The 22,265-nt window shown below is 45.0% G+C and overlaps 1 protein-coding gene across 1 annotated transcript in view; it reads left to right on the top strand.

Moving 5' to 3' along the window:
* The first annotated feature begins 141 nt into the window (after positions 1 to 141).
* Positions 142 to 22,265, top strand: part of LOC122715795 (transcription factor collier) — a 67,177-nt gene continuing 45,053 nt past the window's right edge. The window contains exons 1-6 of the mRNA XM_043938256.1: positions 142 to 273; positions 5,927 to 6,080; positions 10,319 to 10,382; positions 15,394 to 15,449; positions 21,388 to 21,461; positions 22,017 to 22,085. Of these exons, the coding sequence (XP_043794191.1) occupies positions 203 to 273; positions 5,927 to 6,080; positions 10,319 to 10,382; positions 15,394 to 15,449; positions 21,388 to 21,461; positions 22,017 to 22,085 (488 nt within the window). The 5' untranslated portion in view covers positions 142 to 202. The remainder of the gene's footprint in view (positions 274 to 5,926; positions 6,081 to 10,318; positions 10,383 to 15,393; positions 15,450 to 21,387; positions 21,462 to 22,016; positions 22,086 to 22,265) is intronic.

Genomic DNA, 22,265 nt, shown 5'->3' with positions numbered 1-22,265 from the left:
CAGCTCCACGATCGTGGGTGCTGGGGGGTCGCCATGGCTCGGGCTTGGCGCAGGGGGTGGCACGGGGGCTACCACCGGGGGCGGAAGCCCCGTCGAACTCGAGGGCCACTGGGGACGTAAGCTGTACGGGGCGAGTGTAGCTCCACCACCGCCTCCGCCTCATCACCACCCGCGGGCGCCTCTCGTTTTCGCGCCTCAGGACATGAGGCAGATACTCAAGGAGGAACCGGTGCCACGTGCTTGGCCACAGCCCGCGCTCGCCGACAACGGAACGTGAGTATACTACCCCTCCTTTCTTTTTTCTCTTTTTCTTTTTTTCTTTTCTTTGCTTCTTCTTCCTCCCCTCCCTCGTTTCGCCAACATTTTGTCTTCGTATCTCGAGGTAAAAGTGAATCGATCCTGTCGCTAATAACGGAAATTCTCTACTACGCGTAACGTGGGACAAGAGTTTGTTTTGCTTGTTTTCTGTTTCACGAGTAATGTACCGTGATATCGTTAAGGATAGATTTATTCGCGTGGATTGAACAAAGTTTCGAGGAGAACGTGCGCGTCGTATGTTAAATATTTCGAATCGTTCGCAACGTTGTTAATTTTCTTGGAAATTTGCGTAAAAATTCGGAGAAAAGTATATATATTCGTAAATAACGCGCCATCGCGATGTCGCGATCCGTCGGATAGAGAGTATCGTTTACGATTGCGCGGAACGACGAGAGGAAAATATTTACGAGGAAAGATAAATTTCACGAACGAATAATAATTTCAAAATGTCCAATTTAGATAGATAGATTTTTCTTATTATCGTTGTTATCAAAGTGTGAAACGAAATTGTTGAAAAAACACCGGGCCAGAGAAATATCGAGAAGAAAAAAGATCGAGCATCCGTCTGAGATAAGAGAATGGAAAAACTCTTTCTTCCCCTCTTTATTTTTCTCTCTTCGAATTCGAAGACACGTCCGAATTATGACGCGTCATCGGGGAGCGACAATGGTCTCGTGGTATTTCGTGCCACGCGAACAAATATCCAGTTTATCTTTGGAAACCGAGCGTTTCAAAGCGGTTCACACGTAGCTGCATTTGGCGAACGATAAACCGTGCTTTATTGCAGCCTCGCTTAAGGGATTTGTACGACGTGCAAACGACGAAGGTACAGATACGCGGACTCGAGGAGGTAAACCGAGCGGGTTGGGGGCTCGCTAATCCAATAGCGGTTCTCTTAACTAACCCCTTCCAAGTGGCGTGACACGGGAGTGGGCGACCGGAATCGAGTTAATGTAATTGAGAATTTTAGCGCCTTTTGCTCTCCTCCCCTTCTTTCGCTCGATCGTTTTTCCTCCGGGCTATTCCGCCCTTTCCGCGTCTCAAGAAGGAAAAACCGAAAAATTATCGCGGCTTAACCACGAATTTTATAGCTCCATTTTTTTTTTTTTCTTTTTCCGTTTTCTTCGATATTTCATCGAATCGATCGAGCTATCTTCGATTGAAAAAAAATAACAGAGACAATTTGTTTCATCGCACGGGTGATATCGATTCGCAAAGAGAGAGAGAGAGATATATATATAACGAAACAATACGACTGAATTAGATATATTCGTTAAGTGAGGAGTAATCGAATCGAAAATACGGACAATGACTTTATCCGCGTTGTTTTTAACGTTAATTCGATGCCATCATCCTGCTCGTTGCATCGATGCGCGTAAAATTTCGCGTTAATACAATTTTATACGCGAAACGAACTCGTTGTAAATTAATAAATATGGGTAATACGCGTAACGCGATGGCGTATTTTATTATGAAAAGCGTTGAAATTTCATTTTACGTACGATATCTATCCTCGATTACGGCGAATCGGTTAAAAATTGAATAATGGCGAGTGACACTCTTTCGAATCGGTGCTCGATTGAAACAACGGCGAAACAAAGACAAGTCGGTTGAGCGTTGGAATCGGTTTCCGTTCAAATTTACCGTGGAAAGTTTCATTTCCTTGGCGAGAAGAGAGAACGGCGGCGGTGTACGTCGACTCGAAAAGAGGGGGTTGCGAGCGGGGTTGGCGAAACTGTTTTAAAACTCCCAGCGAACGGACATAAACTCTCGCGCTTTTTAAAAACCCCTAAAAAAGTTAGCCACCTAATGAAGCAGTAAACCATCCGTGGTTCCGAGCGAGGGACGAGTTGCGTGGAAAAACAATGACTTTCCCTGCGACTCTAGGGTCGAAAGTAAAAGGAATATACGACGAAGGGAAAGTTGTAAAGCGATTGTTGCTTTCGCAAATCGGTGAATACGTTTTACGTTTTACCTAATGTAATCGCGAAACTTTACTCATATATATCTGCAAAGTTACGGAAAATTTTCGTTTTCGCGGAATTAATTCGAAAAGAAAAGTTATAAAGAGGCGTGTTCGTTCGTGCATGTAATAAAAGCATACACGTATATATATATATATACATGTAACAAAAGAGCAGAGCGTGGGTGAACGAATTAATAAATTTTTGTCGGGCGAGGCAGTGAAATACGGCATTAAATTGAACAGCATCCGCGGGAACGCGGACTAGTTGCGAATTACATTCGGATATATTACAAATTGCTCATTATCTCCACGCGCATTATGAATCACGTTGGGTGCAAGCGTAAATAGACTGCGCTTCGGCCAACTCGTAATAACTAACGCCCGCTGGTATACATTAACTGCGGATTTATTGTAATTCTCCGCGATTGCTTTATCCACGAATTCGTAACCGTATCCGTGGATTCGTATTATCCGCATATTTCGCCCGTAATGCATTGTGCGCAAATAGCATAGGTTGCGGCTCGCGTGTAAAGTACAGAATATAGCCCGGACGATCATTCGACGATCTGCGCTCGCAAATTGCCAACGCGTCAATATTTACTCCGCGACCGATCGGGCAAAAATTGTTCTACGCCATGTTTCTTTTTCGAATCTTTTTTTTCTCTTTTCTCCTTTTTCTTCTCGATATCTCAAGCCGCGATAAGTTTCCACCTTACTTACCCCAATGATATTTAAAAAAAAGAAGTAAATCGAACGTGTTATCGTTTCGTACGAATTATGCGTATGAATATAGAGAGAAGGGGACTCCGCGACTCCTAAATTGGGGATCTCGTCCGATGGATCGTGACCGAATTCCTCCTCCTCGAGTTTTTAACTCGAATCTTTGACTTAGCGTGGGTCCCGCTTCGTTTCGCTTCGATTTCGCGCACGTATCTCTCTCTCTCTCTCTCTGTCTCTCTCTCCCCACGAACCGTTTTCCTTAAATCGACATTTTCCTAAGAACGCAGAAAGCGTTGGTAACGTCCCTGCCACCACACCAATGGGCGCAACGATGCAGGGAAAAACTGGTATCGCGCGAAAAGAACACCTATCGCGTCCTACATCTTCATTTGCGTATTTGGCGCGCGGCGAGTATCGGGTTATCTTTGTCGGCCGATCGAACGAATCGTTACTCGAAAGAAAAGTTACGCGGACAGGGAGTTGCGTTCGGTCGTGCCTCGAGGCCGAGTGCGAATGCAGCGGGGCACGTTGCGCCCCACCGATCAACGTTATCTGCTATCCGAAAGCGGGCGCGTGGCAAATTGTTCTACGTACCTACCTACCTACCTACCTGCCTGCGAATCCCGGCTGCGGGAATCCGGCAATCCCACCTGTAATTATCACCTCCGCGTCGCTCGCTACGGCCTCTCCAACGTTGGTCCACCAGTTACCCGCGTTCCTTCTTTCTAAGGAAGGACACGCGTGTGCACAAAAATACGTCGGTAGAGGGGAGAACGGGGGAATACGGATTACTTGGTAAGGAAAGCTGTTTAAAAGCAAAGCAAAGCGTTCTCGGCTTTATTACATTTCTTTTTCCCTTTTCTTTCCCTTTTAAATGAACGATTCGAAGCTGTTTACAAGCTTCTCTCTATTAATCCGATATAGGCGAGATTTTTAAACGTTTGGTCTTCGTTCGTCAAGGCGGGTGAATTGTTGGCATGGTTCTTATTCGGCGCACGAGTGACGCGAAAAATAACCGCTTATAATAAAGGGATTATAATCCTTCGTTTTCTTATTTTCTTTGTTTGTATAGACCAATCGTGCGTTACTTGATCGCTTTGGGTATCGTCGACGTTTACGAAGAGAGTAATTGATTGTAGGAAAAATAGCGAAGGGGAGGAAATTTTAGACGAATTATTGACAGCGTCGATGCGTAATAAAAGATAAGGTTTCGCGTCACTATTATTGTTATTGGAACGTGGACGATCTTGAAACCGCGAAACCGTGGGCCGCCGCAATCCGCAATAGTTTGGAAAAAGGTGCGCGACAGTGTTGCACCGCAGGTGATAATGTAAAGGCTTGGTAGGACGTGGCTACACGTTATATAGGAATTGGTGCATGGCAAACGGGGCAAAATAATCGGACGTCGAGAGTTATGGGGCGCGAACCGGCGGCCGGTTAATCAGCCACCGATAATTATCGACACGGGCAGTACATCACTACCCTCCCAACCTCTCCACCACCCCACTGGCCTCCTTCCCTCCACCAGACCCTCTCTTCTCTCTCTGCATCCGATTCACCACCCTCTTCGCCCTCGAAACACCCGGATCCCGAACCCCTTCTAACCCTCTCCTCCTCCACCTCCACCTCCTCCTCCTCCTCCTGCTCTCTGCCTCCTCTGCCTGCCGGCAGACCGACATCCCACCGCCTCCCGTGACAAACGCACCGCCGATACCATCATTTATTTCGCAAATGTGCTGCAAAACTGCCGCTATTCATTTTCGGTCCAGTCGATTCAGTTTTCCGCTCTGAGAGACCGTCCTGATGGCAGTGCGCGCGCTATTCCGCGCACACGCGCCATCGTTTTATCGCCGCCGTACCGCACCCGCGATCCCGATCACCGCTACCCGATAATGCGATTTCTCCGCGCCGCGCTTAAAAACTTCCCTTTCGCGCTTCCACCACTCCTCCCGTCTTGCCCTCTTTTTATTTTCCACGCGTGATTATCCCAAAATTTGAAAAAACTGGGATCGAAACGGATCTAGCGGATTGTTGTATTCGTAGCAAAGTGTGCTTTACTTGCCTTTCTATTTTTTATTACCTTCAATCGCTTCATCGATAGCCGCGTTGTTCTCGAGCGAACGTTTCTATCGTTTCGAAGAATCTGAATTACGCGATAATTTTTATGGACGGGCCTCAACGATGCGAAAGAGAGGATGGAATTACGCGTTTACACGAAACAGAGAGGTGTTACGTTCAGTATCTGTAAGAGGGGTTAGGAGGAAATCGATTAGGCGAAAACGATCTTCTTAAGTGACAGAATGGAAAAGTAATCGCGTCTACGTGTAGATTTTGTTTCATCGAGATCGAGAGGCGAAATAAAAGGCACGAGGTGACACGAGGCCCGGCGAAAAGTCACGTTGCTGAGGATGAATCGGAGCGTTAGACGCGAACTGTGCGAAGTGGCGCAGTGGAAAAGGGGACTTTCCGTGCCATTACTCAAAGATGGCATTGGAGTCCGGTGGCCTAATCTCGGCACATGAGACCTTAATGGGATTTTAAGGCGTCGAGGCCACCTGCGCGCTCCCCCACGGACAACCTCGTTTGTCTTTCCTCTCTACCAGTTTTGGCCATTCTTATTCCATTCGAGGCCGAATAGGATATACCTATTCGACCCTACGATACAGGATCTCGCTTGTGACGTCCGAATTTGGTAATCGCGCTGTATTCATATACGATCCTGCTGAAATGCTCGCGATTCTTGAACATAGTACAGAGAGAGGGAGAGAGAGAGAGAGAGATCGAAATTGAATACAATTTTTATTTTGGAGGATGCACGTTTGTTTACGCGGTGTTGGGAATAAACGACGAGGAAAGATTAAATAATTCGTGAACGCGTCGAGCGATGTAATAAAATTTGTACGTTATATTTTTAAATTTCAGGGTCGGCGTCGGCAGGGCGCACTTCGAAAAACAACCACCGAGTAATTTGAGAAAAAGTAACTTCTTCCATTTCGTGATCGCTCTTTACGATCGACACGGACAACCGATCGAGATAGAGAGGACTTCTTTCATGGGTTTCGTCGAAAAAGATCAGGTAAGAGAAGAAGACACTTCCTCATATATATATATAAATACGATTCTAGAAGATTGTAGAGGGAAAAATTCAGATCTCGCGCATTTGATGTATATATATGTATGGATAAAAAATCGGGGATCATTGGTTAATAATCAAGTTAAAATTAAGCGATGGCGTGGAGTGACAAGTTTGGAATTTCAATGCACATCGTAGTCCCCGTTTTCCCCATGAGGTTAAGTGGAAAAAGGCGAGGTGGACCTTTATGACATGAGGGAATATCGTGCGAGCGTACGCTTATCTCGATAATTGCCGTTTCCATCGGGGGCGACGTCAAATATTAAACGGCTCCGCCTATACGTATACATATCGATAGTCGGCAGGATACACCTCCAGCTTTTCCAGCAATTAGTCCGACAGGCGAAAATCCATTGGCCGCGTGAGAAATGGACGGACGCGATCGTAAGAGCATCGATGTTGTTGTCACGCGAATCGAGCCAACCTACGAATAATAACCTTTCCATTTTCTTTCGTCTCTCTCTCTCTCTCTCTTCCTATCGCAGATTCTATCTCTTCCAACATTCGTTACTAAATCGTTCTACCGTTGAAAATACGTCCCCGAGCGGAATAACCGTTATATTCGATTATTCGCCCAACGTCTTAGCTTTAAATATTTAGATCGATACGTCATGTCTTTCCCTCCGTTCGAATTTTTACCGTTCGAAATGTAGATACAAAGTAAATAAAAATAATTGTAAAAGTGAAATGTTAAGGGAGGGAATGTTAATCGTCAAGTTCGAATTTATTGAAATATCGCAAGCGTAAATCGAAGTATCCAATGTATTTTCATTGCATCCGTTCGAAGAAATGGCAAGAATTCCTGGCAAATAAAGTCATTAATACGTGCTTTTCAACCTTTACATTTTTCCCCCCGAGAATGCATTAATTAAAAAGCAATCAATCGGTAAATGCAAATTTCTTCGACTATGCAGTTTTCCTATTCTCTGATTGATTCGTAACAGTAGCTCTCGAGCATTCATTTTTGTGGCGATTTTCTTAAGTTTTTGCCCCTTTTAAATCAATAAATAATTTATATCTGCAACGAGATCCGCGTGGAAAAAGAAAAATACACGTAACGCATTAACTAATAACTCGCGAATTCGAATTCAAAACATAGTTGTGACGCGAAAGTTGCAATTTTTCTACCTTTCTTCCTTCTTTTTTCTTTTTTTTTTCGTAATTCAAACCACAAACAATCGTTCTTCGTTCTTTCTACTTTTTCCTCGAGCCATCCGGTTACCCTGCGCTTTCTTGCAACGGGTGAAATCCCGTCGATCTTGAAAGATCGAGTGATCTTTCAATTAAACGTAAAGTTATCAGTTATGATCGAGATGATATATAGATCGGAAGGATAAAAGATCGAAACGACTCGGGGATAAGTCGCGACCCCGTGCGAACGGTCTGCGAGCGGGACACGATTGACAGCGGCGCAGTCATCGTTAGAGCTCCACTTTCTATTGGTCAATTAGTATAGCTGTTTAAGGAAAAGCTGACTGCCACACGCGATTTAACGCTCATTCTTGCGCAAAAGAAATCGCTGTAACCGCACTGGTACAGAGAAAGAGAGAGAGAGAGAGAGAGACAGAGAGTGAGAGAGATATCGTTCGTGCGGACGACCACGCGAATGGTCGCGTATCCCTTCTACCGTGCGCCTCGAACCAGTACGAGGTTCGAGTTTGTACATCGTAAATCGATTACCCGTGTATATCATAGAACACTCGAAACGTCAGATACATGACAGAAATCCAGATCCACGATATAAGGATAAATTACCGTGACACGAGTGTACGTACGATTGTACGGATGTAGAATTTCGAATGGTTCTCTCTCTCTCTCTCTCTTTTTCTCTCTCTCTCTCTCTCTCTCTCTCTTTCTCTCTCTCTCTCTATCGACCAAATCTCTATTTCGTAGAACCAACTTTCTTTCGTCCTTTCTTTTCCTTTCCTTTCCTTTCCTTTCCTTTCCTTTTCTTTCCTTTCCTTTCTTTCCCTTTCCTTTCCTTTCTTTCCCTTTCCTTTCCTTTCCTTTCCTTTCCTTTCTTTTCTTTCCTTTTCTTTCCTTTCCTTTTCTTTCCTTTCCTTTTCTTTCCTTTCCTTTTCTTTCCTTTCCTTTCTTTCCCTTTCCTTTCCTTTCCTTTCCTTTCCTTTCTTTTCTTTCCCTTTCCTTTCCTTTCCTTTCTTTCCTTTCCTTTCCTTTCCTTTCCTTTCCTTTTCTTTCCTTTCTTTTCTTTCCCTTTCCTTTCCTTTCTTTCCGTCACTTAGCTTCGTCCGTCTCTCATTTTCACCACGCGTTTCGTCTTTCTCCACGCCTCGAGTGAGGACGAGCCGAGATACCGATTTCGTCTCGAATCGTTGTCCAAAGATTAAGAAGATTTGAAATTTTAATCCACGAATTTAACTCCACCCATTCTCGATTATTTACCAGGTTTAGGTGTTTCTTTTTCTCTCTACACCTATTCGAAATTACACCCCTAATTAAACTCTCGAATCTCGAATATGCATGCGAACATTTAACATCCCGCTAAATTAAATTAGATCAGACGACCTGAAATGCAAATGGTGGAAAGAAGCAGAGAGAGACGCATCGAAACTGAAACTCATTTGCGAGTCAGCGGACAAGTGTACACTTTCTATTCCTTCGGTTCGGATTTGCATCGGCTATCTTGATATCTCCATTCCCCCCCTCCATCCACTCCTCGTAAGAGCACACGTCTATATGTATAATTCACGTGAGCTGGACAGTTGCATCGCTGTAGCCTCCCTATTAATTAGGGTCGTGCACCGTGAGCATAGATCAGCCCCCCGTTTTGCGTTTACCAGCGTGTCCTGTGCCGGTTTCCAGATCGTCGCAGCATCGACAAATATATCGATTTTACGTATTTTTCGTGAGCAAAGAAAGAGGTAACCTAATCCTTTCCTATAGAACCTTGCCGCTCGATCGACCAGGCAAACTCTTTTATCGCGATGCAAACGCCTGTGTGTGTGTATGAATAGAGCGTGTAGTAACAGCGGTTCCCGGAAACTGATGCCCTACGTAAATAAACGTAGGGGAGGGGTATTCGTCCTTTCTCCGTTCCTATCCGCTTTTTATTCGCGTTTAATTAAAAAGTAGTCGTGGATCGAGCGTGTACACGCCTGATTAACGTCCATCGTGCGCTCGCGAATTTAAAGATTAATGGCCGCGACGAACGTCAGCCGGCAGGAAAAGAGTACGCTTGGGTGGAAAGGAAAAAAAAGGGGTGGAGAGGAACGATCCTGCGACGATTATCAAAACTTTCGATAGGGAAGATCTACGTGTGCTATATTTTCGAATACAATTTTCGTTCGCACGGATGTACGTAATACGCGTGTTACTTGCAATTCATTACTTACCATAGCCGATCAATCGATCTTTTAATCACGCAATAATGACTTTTGACGCAATAATGACGTATCGGGGTGGAGATTCGATCGTAACGAATCCGATCAAGATACCCGTTAATTATGTTAATTTCGGTATCGAACGAACTCGTGGTTGTTTTCGAAAAAGGTTACTTTGTTATCGAAAAAGAAGATACTGGGAACGGGTAAATGTCGTGGCCGTGAAACGGGGAGAAGGGGGTCGAGTCCTGGGTGTTGGAGGGGTGTAGTAGGGGTAGTTGAAAATGCATTACCGCGGCTGCGGCATATGGCGCGATGCACGCATGACTCGTCAACAGGGCAGGATGATAATTATGCATCGCACGCCATACGTAATGGCACGGCTCTTACCGGCACATCAAGAAATTAATAATTAGCGTGAGGTGGAGCAGACCCGAGCGCGCCAGAGTTACGTCACGGTGCACTTAATTAAAATAGAACGGGGTGTGAAGAACGCGCAACGGCTGAATCTCCGCTCCTTCGCCTACTACTCACCACCACCCTTCCAACCATTTAAGCGCGCGCCGAATTTACCGAGATTAACGAGATTTAACGTCTGAAAATTCGCTCGTGCCGATTTAATGGATCGGCGAATCGGCCTAGACGTTGCGTAATTGAAAACGGACGCAGTTTCGTTTCGAGGAAGACGTCTTACGTGATCATATCCCTGTTTGTCGAACGCGCAATTAATCTTGTACTTTGATATATTCTTTTTCTTTTNTTTTTTTTTTTTTTTTTTTTTTTTTCCCCTCTCTTGTTAAACGATGCAAACGATTAACGTTTATACGTTTTTGTTCGTAGGAATCCGAAGGACAGAAAACGAACAATGGCATTCAATATAGCCTGCATCTGTTGTACTCCAACGGTGAGTAAACCGAATCATATTAATTATGACTCATCGTATCAATTCACGAATACCAAATTGCGGTCTGCTCTATTTCTAAAATGTACATATTATCAAAGCTGTACGATCGGATTATTAATCGAGTTTCGCGTTTGAATTTCATCTCGGGAGGTGAGGGGGGGGGGGAAAGAAAGAAACGCGAAATCGTAAGAAACATGGCCGATAAATATTGGAACGAGATCGCGATAAAAAGCGCGCGTTAAAACGGCGAGAAGAAGAGGGGAAGAAAAAGTTAGTGGGAATTTTATTCGAAAAGAAGTAGTACGAATGGGATAGGATTGGAAATGGATTCGGTCGATTTAGAAAAGAAAAAAAGGTTTCGAGTCAATCTGGAAGAGCGAGCCACGCGATAATCCCATCCGAAGCGACGATGACGGGCCATCAACATTCCGCGCAAACACTCGGTCTCGGAGGGGAGCTAAAAAGCTGAGGAAGTTACGAGTGCAACAGAGACATATTTTATGTCACTGGTCCAGCTTGGACAAAAAGAGTTTAGTTTCCGTCGCGAAGAAACCGTTCGAACGTCTGTGCGTGAACGAAGGAACGAAGGAACGAAGGAAAGGAGAAACAAGGGAGAGAAAAGGGAGCAGAAGAAGCGGATGATCCGGAGGTGGTCCGACCAGCAGAGAGAGAGACTCTTCAAAAACGCGCTCGTATTATGAACATATTAAAAAGCCACAAGGCGCTATCTGCTGGCTTTCATTCCAGACGTTTTTTCAACCCGTGTACATCGGGAACAACGTCAACCTCCGCGGTGCTTTCTTTATCTTATCCGTTTCTTGCCCGTTCTCATGCCTCTTTCTCTCGCGACCATCTTCCCCTCGTTTCTTTTCCACTTCCCCTTTCTCTTTTCCGCGGCTCATACCATCAGCCTTCTTGCCTCTGCCGTTTGCGAGCCGATCAATCAATGCGAGATTTTTGCGTTGGCACGACTGACTGAGGGGCCGCCCTGCCATCTATGGGCACTAAAACGTGTTGCCAACATTGCAAACAAGAAATAACTAACTATCCCTACCTATGGAATACCTATGCTGCTGCCCACCTTCGGGATCCTAGATTCCACCATTCTCGCTCCTTACTTTTCGTTCTATTCCCTCTATCGTCCGCTCTACCTTCGACACCTAAATAAACGCTTGCCTCCCGTATTTTGCCCCATTTCGTAATAATCTCTCCGCGATTTCTCACCGCTTTCTCCGATCTCGGAAATAAATGCTCGAAAATACAAATATACAAATTTTTGAATTATACGTCGCAATTTGTAATCGATGTAGCGCGTTCGATCGAGCGACACCGAAATGCTAATCGAGGTCCATAAAACGTCCTCCAATGTTCTCGCGGAGGCGATTCTCAATGAGCGAGTGATGCAACCGAACGTTACGATATAACGGAGCCTATACGTCTTCCATCGAGGCACCGGTTATGTCCTTTACAGCGAGTCGATAGATCGTCGCGGCTCTGATTTATGCCTCGATCCGGAGATCGGTGTCCTCTGTTCGGACCGTCGCTCGAGAACAACTCACCTCCTATAAAAGTTTCATGCACGAAATACTTTAGCCGTCCAGCTTTTATATCGGAAGAAGACAAATTGGCGCTGGCTCGCGCCAATCCCCTTCTCGTCCCCTCTCCCCGCAACTCCGTCTCCTCGCGCACGATCGGATCCGCGCATTCCGTGTCCGAGCGTCACCGATCCCTCGATCCACCGATAAATCTATAATTAAATAATAACGATAAACGGGAGGAACACGAGGCTACCTACTACTGTTCGAGTGACGACACCGCTTCTCTCCATATCAGGTTCTGCTTCTTTTTGTCGCATCTCCTCCTCCTCCTCCTCCTCCTCCTCCTCGTCGTCTCTCTTCCATTTCATTCGATTTCTTTCATTCCTCTCTCCGTTCTCCGTCTCCCTTCCATCCCATTCGTTTCGCCTCTGCCGCGAGACGAGGTGGCTCGCGATCGGTGGACCGAGCTGGACCGAGGTGGAGGCGAGGGGGGCAGAGACGGAGTTCGAGAGAAGGAGAGACGTGGAAATAGAATGAACGGCGCGAGGGGGAGGGGTGGTGGCGGTTGGGACGCGGAATATAACGGCTCGTAATAAGAGCGCCGCTGATTAAGGATGCCGATCGGGACGAATAAAATGGGCGGTGTCCGCTTCTTCGATCGGTTCTTGCGCGCGTTGAAGTTGGTTGCCTAGTTATGCTAATACGAACGGATCTATCTGCCTCCTCTCAGCAGGACTTGGCACGCGATACCGCTTCTTACGCTACCTTCTTCTCCATCTTTCGCCTTTGTTGTCGTCGTCGTCGTCGTCGTCGTCGTCGTCGTCGTCCTCGTCGTCGTGGTTCGAGCCACGATCACGATCACGATCACGATCACGATCGTCGCCGCAACGTCTGTCGCGGGACACGTACACGTACACGCTCCGATTCCGATGCCGCGTCACGGCATCGCGCTTCGTAATCGTGCTCCCTTTTAACATGCATCGGCGCGCTTGCATAAATGAATTCGCGAGTTCGACGAGTGATTTTATACCTTGTCTTGTTTACATACCGAGAACGGGGGAGCAATCTTCGTTATCTCCGATGGACGCGATTTTATTTAAGCGAACCTCCCCCCCGGTGACTTCTTCCTTGTGCTATCCGTGGAATCGAGACAGACCGAGTAACAAAAGTTTCGAGCGTTTTACATGCGATCAAAAAAAAAAAAAAAAAAAACTAAACTCGATACCGTTATATATATAATAAAGTTTCCTTACGAAAAAGGAAATATGGTGGATTCCTCGATACGGAACGGATACGATCGAAATTCGAAATCTATTCGAAAGATTCGAAAGAAAGTATCGTAAGAAGAAGAAAAAAAAAATGAGCCGCAAAATAATTTCTGATCGGAAAATCCCATAATCCATGCAAACTTCGAGGTATTATTATTATTGTTATTATTATTATTACGACCGAGATATATATATATATGAATTAAGAAGGAAGAAAAAAAATGTGTAAGCGTTACCGCAATACCGGGAGAGAATCTCTTTATAAATTTACCGATAAAGGTAAGAAATAACGAACCGCGTTATCTTTTATTTCCTTTCCTTCCTTCCTTCCTTTTTAAATCGCGTTTAAAACATCTCTCGAGTAAAAAGCGAGACGCTATGCGCCTAAAAGCTATCAGGATATACTGGAGGATCGACGAATTTTTCGAAAAATTTCTCCCTCCCCCTCGGCGATATTTCTGTATAAAACGGAGACAAAATACTGGATTTTATACAAACTGGTAATAATAATTACAGAAAAAAAGCATGGATAACGATAACGAAAGAAACTCGATCTCTACGATGCTCGACTCTGAATCGAGTCGAATCGAATCGAATCGAACAACGATCGGCCAAGGTTTGAAAAACAAGACACTGGGAACAGCTCATAACCGCAATAAATCGTGGAAACCGCTAACATTCCGCTCTAATGACAGAAATCGTTTCATCCTCGCAAAACAGTTAACAATTGATCGTGTGTGTACGACCGTTTTCCAATCAACCTCGGCGTAATCGACGTTCCTATTGTGCCCTGTCCAGTGTGCCTCCTCTTCTCTCCTCTCTAGTGAGAGATAGGATAGTGAGAGAGATAACTTCCGGTAAAGCCGCGACGGTTTCTCGAGGTAATTTGTGAGCTAGTTTCGGCCGGAATATCGTAATCCATGGTAACGTTATGCGGCTCGAGTCTGCTCCCTCCTCCTCCTCCTCCTCCTCCTCCTCTGGTAGCCGGCGGGAGTCTGGCCAGTCTTATGTCCGGATTACTCGGCTTACCGGACACGCGAGGCCGGAAGCCACGAGGGTGTCTGTCCAAAATACTCCCCGGGATTACCATCCCTCCCGCGCAGCCCTCCACGCGCTGTTTCGAAAACTTGCTTCCGAACCGCGGAATGCGATATAAACATCGAGGCCGGTTGTTCGACCACCGATAACGGATGTACCAATAGCCAAGCGCGGTAATACGGACGGAGCTCGATCGCGCGACAAAATTGCTCGTTCCAGTGCTAATAAACTAGAACCGCTAGCTAGCGCACCACTAGCGCGCCGGGTAATAACGAATCAACCTGTCTCTAATGGATGTAATTTCGTATGATTAAAATATCCTAGGTAAATTTTAACGAGCTGCGTTTCCCATTATTCGCAGCGTAAATTTCTTATTCTCGCGTCTCTCTCGATCCGATGATGGAAAGATGGAGGGGAAACGATTTTCCCTCGATTCGTGATCTCTCGATCTCTCGAGGAAAGGTCGGAGCCATTTTAACGAAACCTTACGAAACCGAACTCCGTAGAAATAATTAACGCGCTACACGTACGAGAATTTGCCTCGCCGCGATGACTCGTTGCACGGCGATCTGGTTGGCGAGGTCGGCCGAGTACGAAGTACGGGCTGGGCCCATGCAAAAACAACGGAGATTGTGCATACGTCCCCGGGGATGCGATCAAGCCGCTTACCTCGTCGTCCACCTTAAATGCTCCTTAATATGTAAGTTTTTCTGGAACAGTCCCTTTCAGCGGCGCCGAACTTGTCAGAATTTGGACTCGTTTCCGTATTCGTCGTATTCCATGCACATCCGTCCGCGGATGCCTGCGCGCAACGCTCTTAACTTAATGGGCCTTCTTACCGAATCGATGAAAAACCCACGGGGTAAATTGAATAAAGAGCAGCAGTAGTCTTTATATAAGCTTACGAAAAAAACTGCTATTCGATACTGCTTTCGGTTCCAAAAAGGGCGTAACTATTTATCTTTTCAACCTGTGTAAGACCGTCTTCCCTACCCTCGCCTTTTGCCATACGCTTATCGCGATATGCATCGACGTTGTCAACCAAATCGGTATTCCGAGTTGGTTATTTTTGCAGAGAACGATCCTTCTCCTTCTTCCCTCGTAATATATACATACGCCTTTTATATACCTTTTATATTCACCCGCGCTATATCTTCATTGTTGCAGGTGTTAGGCAGGTACAGGACATCTACGTGAGGCTCATCGACTCTGCGACCAAACAGGTAAGAAACGAACCCCGTTTCATTCGTTATCCCGTCTCACGATACTTTAATCGGCGAGCGATACGATTAAGCGATCGCGATTTTCCTTTCCTCTCTCTCTCGTTTCCGCGCGATGAAACACTCGGAAAATAGGCCGAGCGTTCCCGCCGCTCGAAGTATTATCATCCTCGCTACAAGCACTTAATTTTCCGGGGGGTTGATTCCTACCCCTCGAGGAAAGCGGCGACCGCCGCACGTCTGCCCCATCCTGTTATCTGCGCCACGTGGCCAACCCTGCGCGCAGTCCGCGAACCACGTGTTCCCGACGACCCTGTACACAGGGCCGTAGATCCTGGCGCGGCGATAGGGCGCAAAGAAGGATCATAACCTTCGAGCAAACGCAAATACGCGAGCGGCCTGATCGCCACCCGCGATAAGTCTTTTACTTCGTTCGTCGAGGGCACCTACCGATCAACCTTTCTCCGAAACGCTTTTCGCCTTTAACCCACGGACTAGATGAAACGAGCGGATTATATCGTGAACAAACCATTTCTCATCCAATAAAGTTTTTTTCTTTCCCTCCCCCCCGAAACATTTTGGAACTTGAACATGTTCCATTCTTTTTCAGATTTTGCACGCAGTATCTCGGAGGGTCCCGCGTCTGTTTCCGCGCGCGGCAGGGTATACCTACTTTCTTGAATTATTTTGTTTCGTGTCGCGACCCTACCTACTGTCTAAGTACCTATAGGTACTTGCACCATTTTAGCAGATTAAATCATCTTGGGGTTGGTCGGTTACGGAGGTAAGAAGAGCAGTAGGGAGAAGAAGAAAGAGGCGGGCGAGTACGAAGGAAGGTTGGGGAAACAGAGAGCCGATGTTAGTTTTAGCTGATTAAATTACTAAGCCGTGGTGGCCTTGCGCCGGCAGAGACCGTTCTTCAATTCGCGATCCATTCCTTTTATTAATCGGATCCGGTGTTGAATCGTGAGGTTGAATATCTTTCGTGACGGATCAGTTATCTACGCGTTAATCTACCATTTAAAACGGCGGAAAGAAAGAGAGAGAGAGAGAGAGAGAGAGAGAGAGATCGTGTAGAATTTTTAACGGATAACTTTAATGGAAGATCGTTTATACCCTTTTTTTCGAGAAAGAGATCATTCATTCGGAGAAAAGCCGGGGAACGGTCGTTCTTATTTCTATATCCTATAGAAATGTATAAAAAATGTAAGTGGACGGGCGGAGAGGTACGGTGGAAACATCGGTAAGAGAATGAAACGGAATCTTGAACGGAGTAAACGTCTCCGATAGCGATTCCCCGATTGTCCACGGAGGAAAAGAAAAGCGGAAGTGATAGATGCCGGGATACCCTTTCCGTCTCTATAGAGGAATCGTGCCGGTAAAGGGAGTAGAAAGTTGGATGGGGGAGGGATAGGATCGAAAACGAGAAAGCTGCAATTTATACATCAAAGCCTCGATTGAACGCGTCTCCTCCATTCTGGCAAAGCGAGAGGAAGACATACAGACACGAGAATCGATATATATATTTACTCTGCCCGTGTATGGAGTTTCGCGAAACAACTCGTACGAAGTGTTTAGCAAATCTGGGTTGATGTGTTCTTACCGCGTATCGTGTCCTGCAAAATTTACAAATGCCCGCAGTCCTCTCCCTTCTCCCCCTCCCTGGATTAAACCTCTAAAAGCAAAAAAATTGCACGTAACGTTTAGTCCCGTATACGTCGCTATTACCACTACTATTACCACTTTGGAAACTACTGGCAATCGCCGTAACATCGCGATGGATGAAATAGCGCGGACGAGAGGACATTTTTAAATCGTGATTTTCCTTAAATGATAAAATTAGTGGTTAATGAAATTTCTTTTTCTTTTTCTTTTTCTTTTTTTTTTTTTAATCTTAGATAGATACTCGAGAAGATTACGAAATCTATCTCTGTAATATATATATATATATATATTATACGAAAGTAGTAGGACAAATCGATAATAAATAAGAAAATTATTAAAAAAAGAAAGGAAAAAAGAAAATTGTACCGAATATCGAAGAAAAATTTCATAGTTGAAGATGAAGGAGTTACGGTGGAGAAATTCCAATTCGGAAATGCGGCCGACTAGCTCGAGACCGAATCAAGTGGTCGGTTATAAATCCGCAATAATTGGCTACACCGAGCCGGCTGCTGAGCCCGTGGCGAAGCCCTCCTACCCTTAAGCTGTTCTTCAATTTCTTCGCTCCTGGCCAACCTGGGGTATCTATATCTACTTTCGCTTGGCGGTTGTGGAGTGGCAGGGAGCACTCTCAGGGACGGGAGAGCAGGAGGGGAGGGGGCGGGGAGGGAGGGGGAAAAAAATACAGGATGTCGAGAACTGGTGCGCGTTCCTCTGTTGAAATTTCCAGAAAAATACGAGCAGCTTCCACGGAGAAAGAGAGGGAAGAGTGGCGTGGATGCCGCGGCTGAATGGCGCTAACAACGTACGTTTGTAAGCGCTTGAGAACGAACTTCCGGGAAAGAGGGAAGGAGAGAAGGTGGGAGGGCTGGAATGCGCTTTTTCGCAGGATTAAAAATGCTAAATTGTAATTAGTTCCGGGGATAAAAAAGCATTTACAGGACGCAGGTATGGTGGAGGAAGCAGCGAACCGCGTACCGTCGTTATTTTAAATGAATGAACAACAGGAAATTGTACCTAACCCTTTTAAGCTCCAACTTCCATCCGCCGCTGGAGATGATCAGTCGGAACTCTCTCTCTCTCTCTCTCTCTCTCTCTNATTGTACCTAACCCTTTTAAGCTCCAACTTCCATCCGCCGCTGGAGATGATCAGTCGGAACTCTCTCTCTCTCTCTTTTTTTTTTCTTTTTTTTTTTTCACGAAATACCGCCCATGGGAATTCAGAAAGGAATCGAGAAAGGATCGGCGTTACGTCACACTCGTATATTCGTTACGTTAAATCGATTATCGAAGAAATATCTTGGTCGTTAAAAAACACGCGTGCTCTTGAAGAGAAGGAGGAGGAGGAGGAGGAGGAGAGAAAGAGTAACGAAACGTATTGGCGAGTGAAAAGGGTAGGATAATACCGAATCGAATCACGGTATCGCCATTCGAACGTCGTTCAATGTAATGCTGAAATATGAGTATTTAACTATAGATTAAGGAAATAATAAGTTTCGAGATAAGTTAATCCTTGGCAGATAAGATGAGAAAGAGAGCGCGTCGCCTGTCCCCTAAGCGATGGACATTCTTCCAAGGGGTGAAAGTAACATTGTATGCGCGTTGTTCGATGGTGTATACGTGAGGCGACAGGGGTTGCACAACAGGGTATGGAGGGGGATTCCCAGGGGACTTTTGGAATCGATTCGGGATGGAAATCATTACGGCAGATTTGAATGACTATCTTCGTATTTATCTACGTACGTCCTCCTCCCATTTCTTTTCTTCCTCGTTCTACTGCCATCTTTGAACACTCGTCGTGAATAACGTTATGCTTTTACCATTACTTTCGAGCGCATCGTTTTCTTTCCCATATCTTTTTTATTTCAACCGATATAAACACGAATAATAATGAAGCAACAGTTGTTGAGACGTTAGTTTATTTGGTAAATTAAAAAAATAGATATTACATTAAACGATCGCACGAGTGCGTAGATGGACCTGTATCGTCGTATATATATTTAAAAACCAGCAGTGCTAGCATGTTATCGCTATTAGTCCTTCGTGAGTAATTCCCGTGGGAATTGGAGAGCGGCAGGGAGGACCAAATCGTTTCTGTTGGGAGCTGAAGCAACGGAAGAAAGGCCTCCAAGGGGCTGATGTTGATTGGTCGCACCCCCAGGACGACATTTGACGATATTACTACTTGCAAACTTTGCTTGAACGAATCATCCCTCTAAGATACCCGATAACACGTATTTGCCGCTCGAAAGTAAAAAGACACTTGCCACTTTTTGCAAATCTTTGTTATTTTTAATCTTTGTAATTTTTAAATACGCGTTTAAAATAGGCGATCAATCGTTAATAATCTAATTACGTTTCAATCTCGTTTAGGATATTAATCGACGCGATCTACTATCGAATTTCGATTACCGGTGGAATTACCTACAACAAGTTTTATGTTATACACCGATTATTGCACGTATAACGACGAAATGAAATAACGAATTAAATAAATATAGAAATTTCTTTGGAAAATGTTATTAAAGTTCGATTATGCGTAATTTCGACAACAAGTATCTAAAGTATTTAGATGCATTCGATCGGTTCGATAGAAATGAAAAAAAAAGAAAAAGAAGAAAAGAAAAACGAGAATTTATCGAGTGGTTCGCGAGAACGAGCAACGCGGTAAAAACTAATTGCTGAAAATTGTCCATAAGTGGAATAGATATACGTAAAATCAACAACGCGTACCTACGACGATGATTACCGGGCAAATAATGTCGCATGTCGTATCAGATGGTGTACATGACCCACCGAATGATGATCGTTATACGTGTACAAACAAAAATTATTGCGCGCGAGTGTTGGACGCGTATAACCAATTATCATTTTAAATATACATATGTAATTATTGGTTAAACAAATTATATTTATTTCGCGATTCAAAGAACCGTTTAACCGCGATAACACGAACGAATGTCGGGTTCGAGATAGGTGCTCTTTAATAGAACCGAATTGACCGAAATTTTAGGAGTATATAGTTAGTTGATTAAGTAACTAATAACAATATTTCCGTGTCTTAGAGCAGGGGTTAATGTGTACGAGACGGATACTCGTATTAATTATTCACGATACAAATAAGATCGCATGCTGGCCAACGATTAGAAGTCGAAACGGCTGAGGGGCACGAAACGTTTTATACTTCCTTTCCGTTCTCCTCTATCGAGGAACAACGTGCACCGCTCTTTTCCTTCTTTCGCCTCTCCTTCCATTCTCCCTTCCCTCTTCCTTCCTTCCTTCCTTCCTTCCTTCCTTCCTTCCTTCCTTCGTGTTTATTTTTGCCCCTCTATTTCCACTTCGACGGGGGGATCCTCCTCCTCCTCTGATTTACCTTCCGCCGCGTATACAAGCATCGCGCCTCGTTTACGTTGCAATTCGGTTATTTTGTTCGTATAAATATTTGATGCCGTTTCCGAAAGTCACACCTAACCGCCCAGGCAAAATGTATTTGATATCGTTAGCCCCCTCCCCTCCCCTCCGGTCGTCCTCCGCTATTCAAAGAGCCGACGTCAACCGAACCAATTCCCTAGGACACTGTATTTCAAAGTATTTACATTTTATCGCTTCTTCGCAAACTCTAGCAATTTAGGTCGTTACGCGCAATACCAGCCAACTCGAGCATAAATTACACGTATACCTTGCGATACGATTAACGATTACGCGTCTGAGGCGTGTAGAGAGAAATACGAATGTTCCGACTTTTTCTCCACATTCGTAACCGGAATCGGTTTCGATTAGTTGCTCACGTCGACGAGATACATAACGATGCGTTACGTTCTATATTCAAATTTCCAATATCGAATTCGTTTTTATCGCGTAAGCAATATAATTTCATTTCGTTCTCTTCATCGTCGAATTTTATTATATCGTTTCCTATGTTCGTTGATTAACGTAAACCGTGTCCCGTTCGAAGAAAATTTTTTTCCATCGCTCATCGAAAAAGAATTTCGTTCTTTCGCCCGAGATCAAAAACACCCGCGCTTTATTATTCCCTGGCTAATCCTTATCTCGTTCCCCAACTGTAAGTGTATGAATACAAGGCAACGACGCGTTGTCATTAAATAAAAATCAATCGGAAGGTCGCGAAGGAAGCTTAACGGATTTGCTTAAGCCGACCATGGCTTAGCGGTGTTCCAGGGGAAGTGGCCCCCTTCTCGACTTACAACCGCGCGGATAGATAGTTCTCTAACGCGTTTTCTCCGATCACGCGGAGTAATAATTATCTCTTTTATTTCAGGCTATCATGTACGAGGGACAAGATAAAAATCCTGAAATGTGTAGGGTCCTTCTTACTCACGAAGTGATGTGCAGGTGAGTTAACCCATTAACATTAACGTAGAATTAATAAATCTTAATCGATCGCATTCTCATCACAATCGGTTCGCACGATTATAATTTCGAAAGTAATTTTCGGCAATAAACGAATTCCGATACACGCGATACGCGAAAGTAAATTGTTATCGTACGAAACGAAGCACGGTTTCACAGAGATTTGTGTGTCAAATACGCGGCTCGTGATCCCTCCTCGGCGATAATACTTGGACCGAATGCAAACACGCATGGAGCAAAAATATCCGGTGTTCATGCGAGCAACCACCCTTGCGGTGGCAAACCATAAACGTAACGAGACGCACGGGGATGCAATCATTCTCCGGGGGTGGCTGACTCATTGACCCATGGGACTTTGGGCTGACGACTCTCCACCCCCGAACTTGCCGCCAAGTCCCAAGGGTTCGGATAGTTTTTAGACCTGGCGCAAGTTCCTGACCCCCCGACTGGACCCATCCGCACAACCCCTCGACCTCGAAGAAATCTTTCAAAATCGTGCATACTAATTTCTCATCGATCCGTCTAATTTTGTTCTAGCCGGTGTTGCGACAAGAAGAGCTGCGGAAACAGGAACGAGACCCCGAGCGATCCCGTTATCATCGACCGGTGAGTCAACCTACAAACCCCTACACGAATTCATTTCTTCTCCACTCTTCGAACACGCTAATCTTTATCTCGAGGAATTTTAATCCTCCTCGTTGCGTACGCGAATTCCTCGAACATCGACGAGGACTTAATACATAGCACGTGCATATATATATATATATATATATAGCGCGCTATAAT

Source organism: Apis laboriosa, unplaced genomic scaffold, assembly GCF_014066325.1.
Source record: "Apis laboriosa isolate Shangri-la unplaced genomic scaffold, ASM1406632v1 scaffold40_cov151, whole genome shotgun sequence".
Classification (NCBI taxonomy): Eukaryota; Metazoa; Arthropoda; class Insecta; order Hymenoptera; family Apidae; genus Apis; species Apis laboriosa.
The sequence above is the reverse complement of the archived record's forward strand: the minus strand, read 5'-3'. Positions and strand labels throughout refer to the sequence as shown.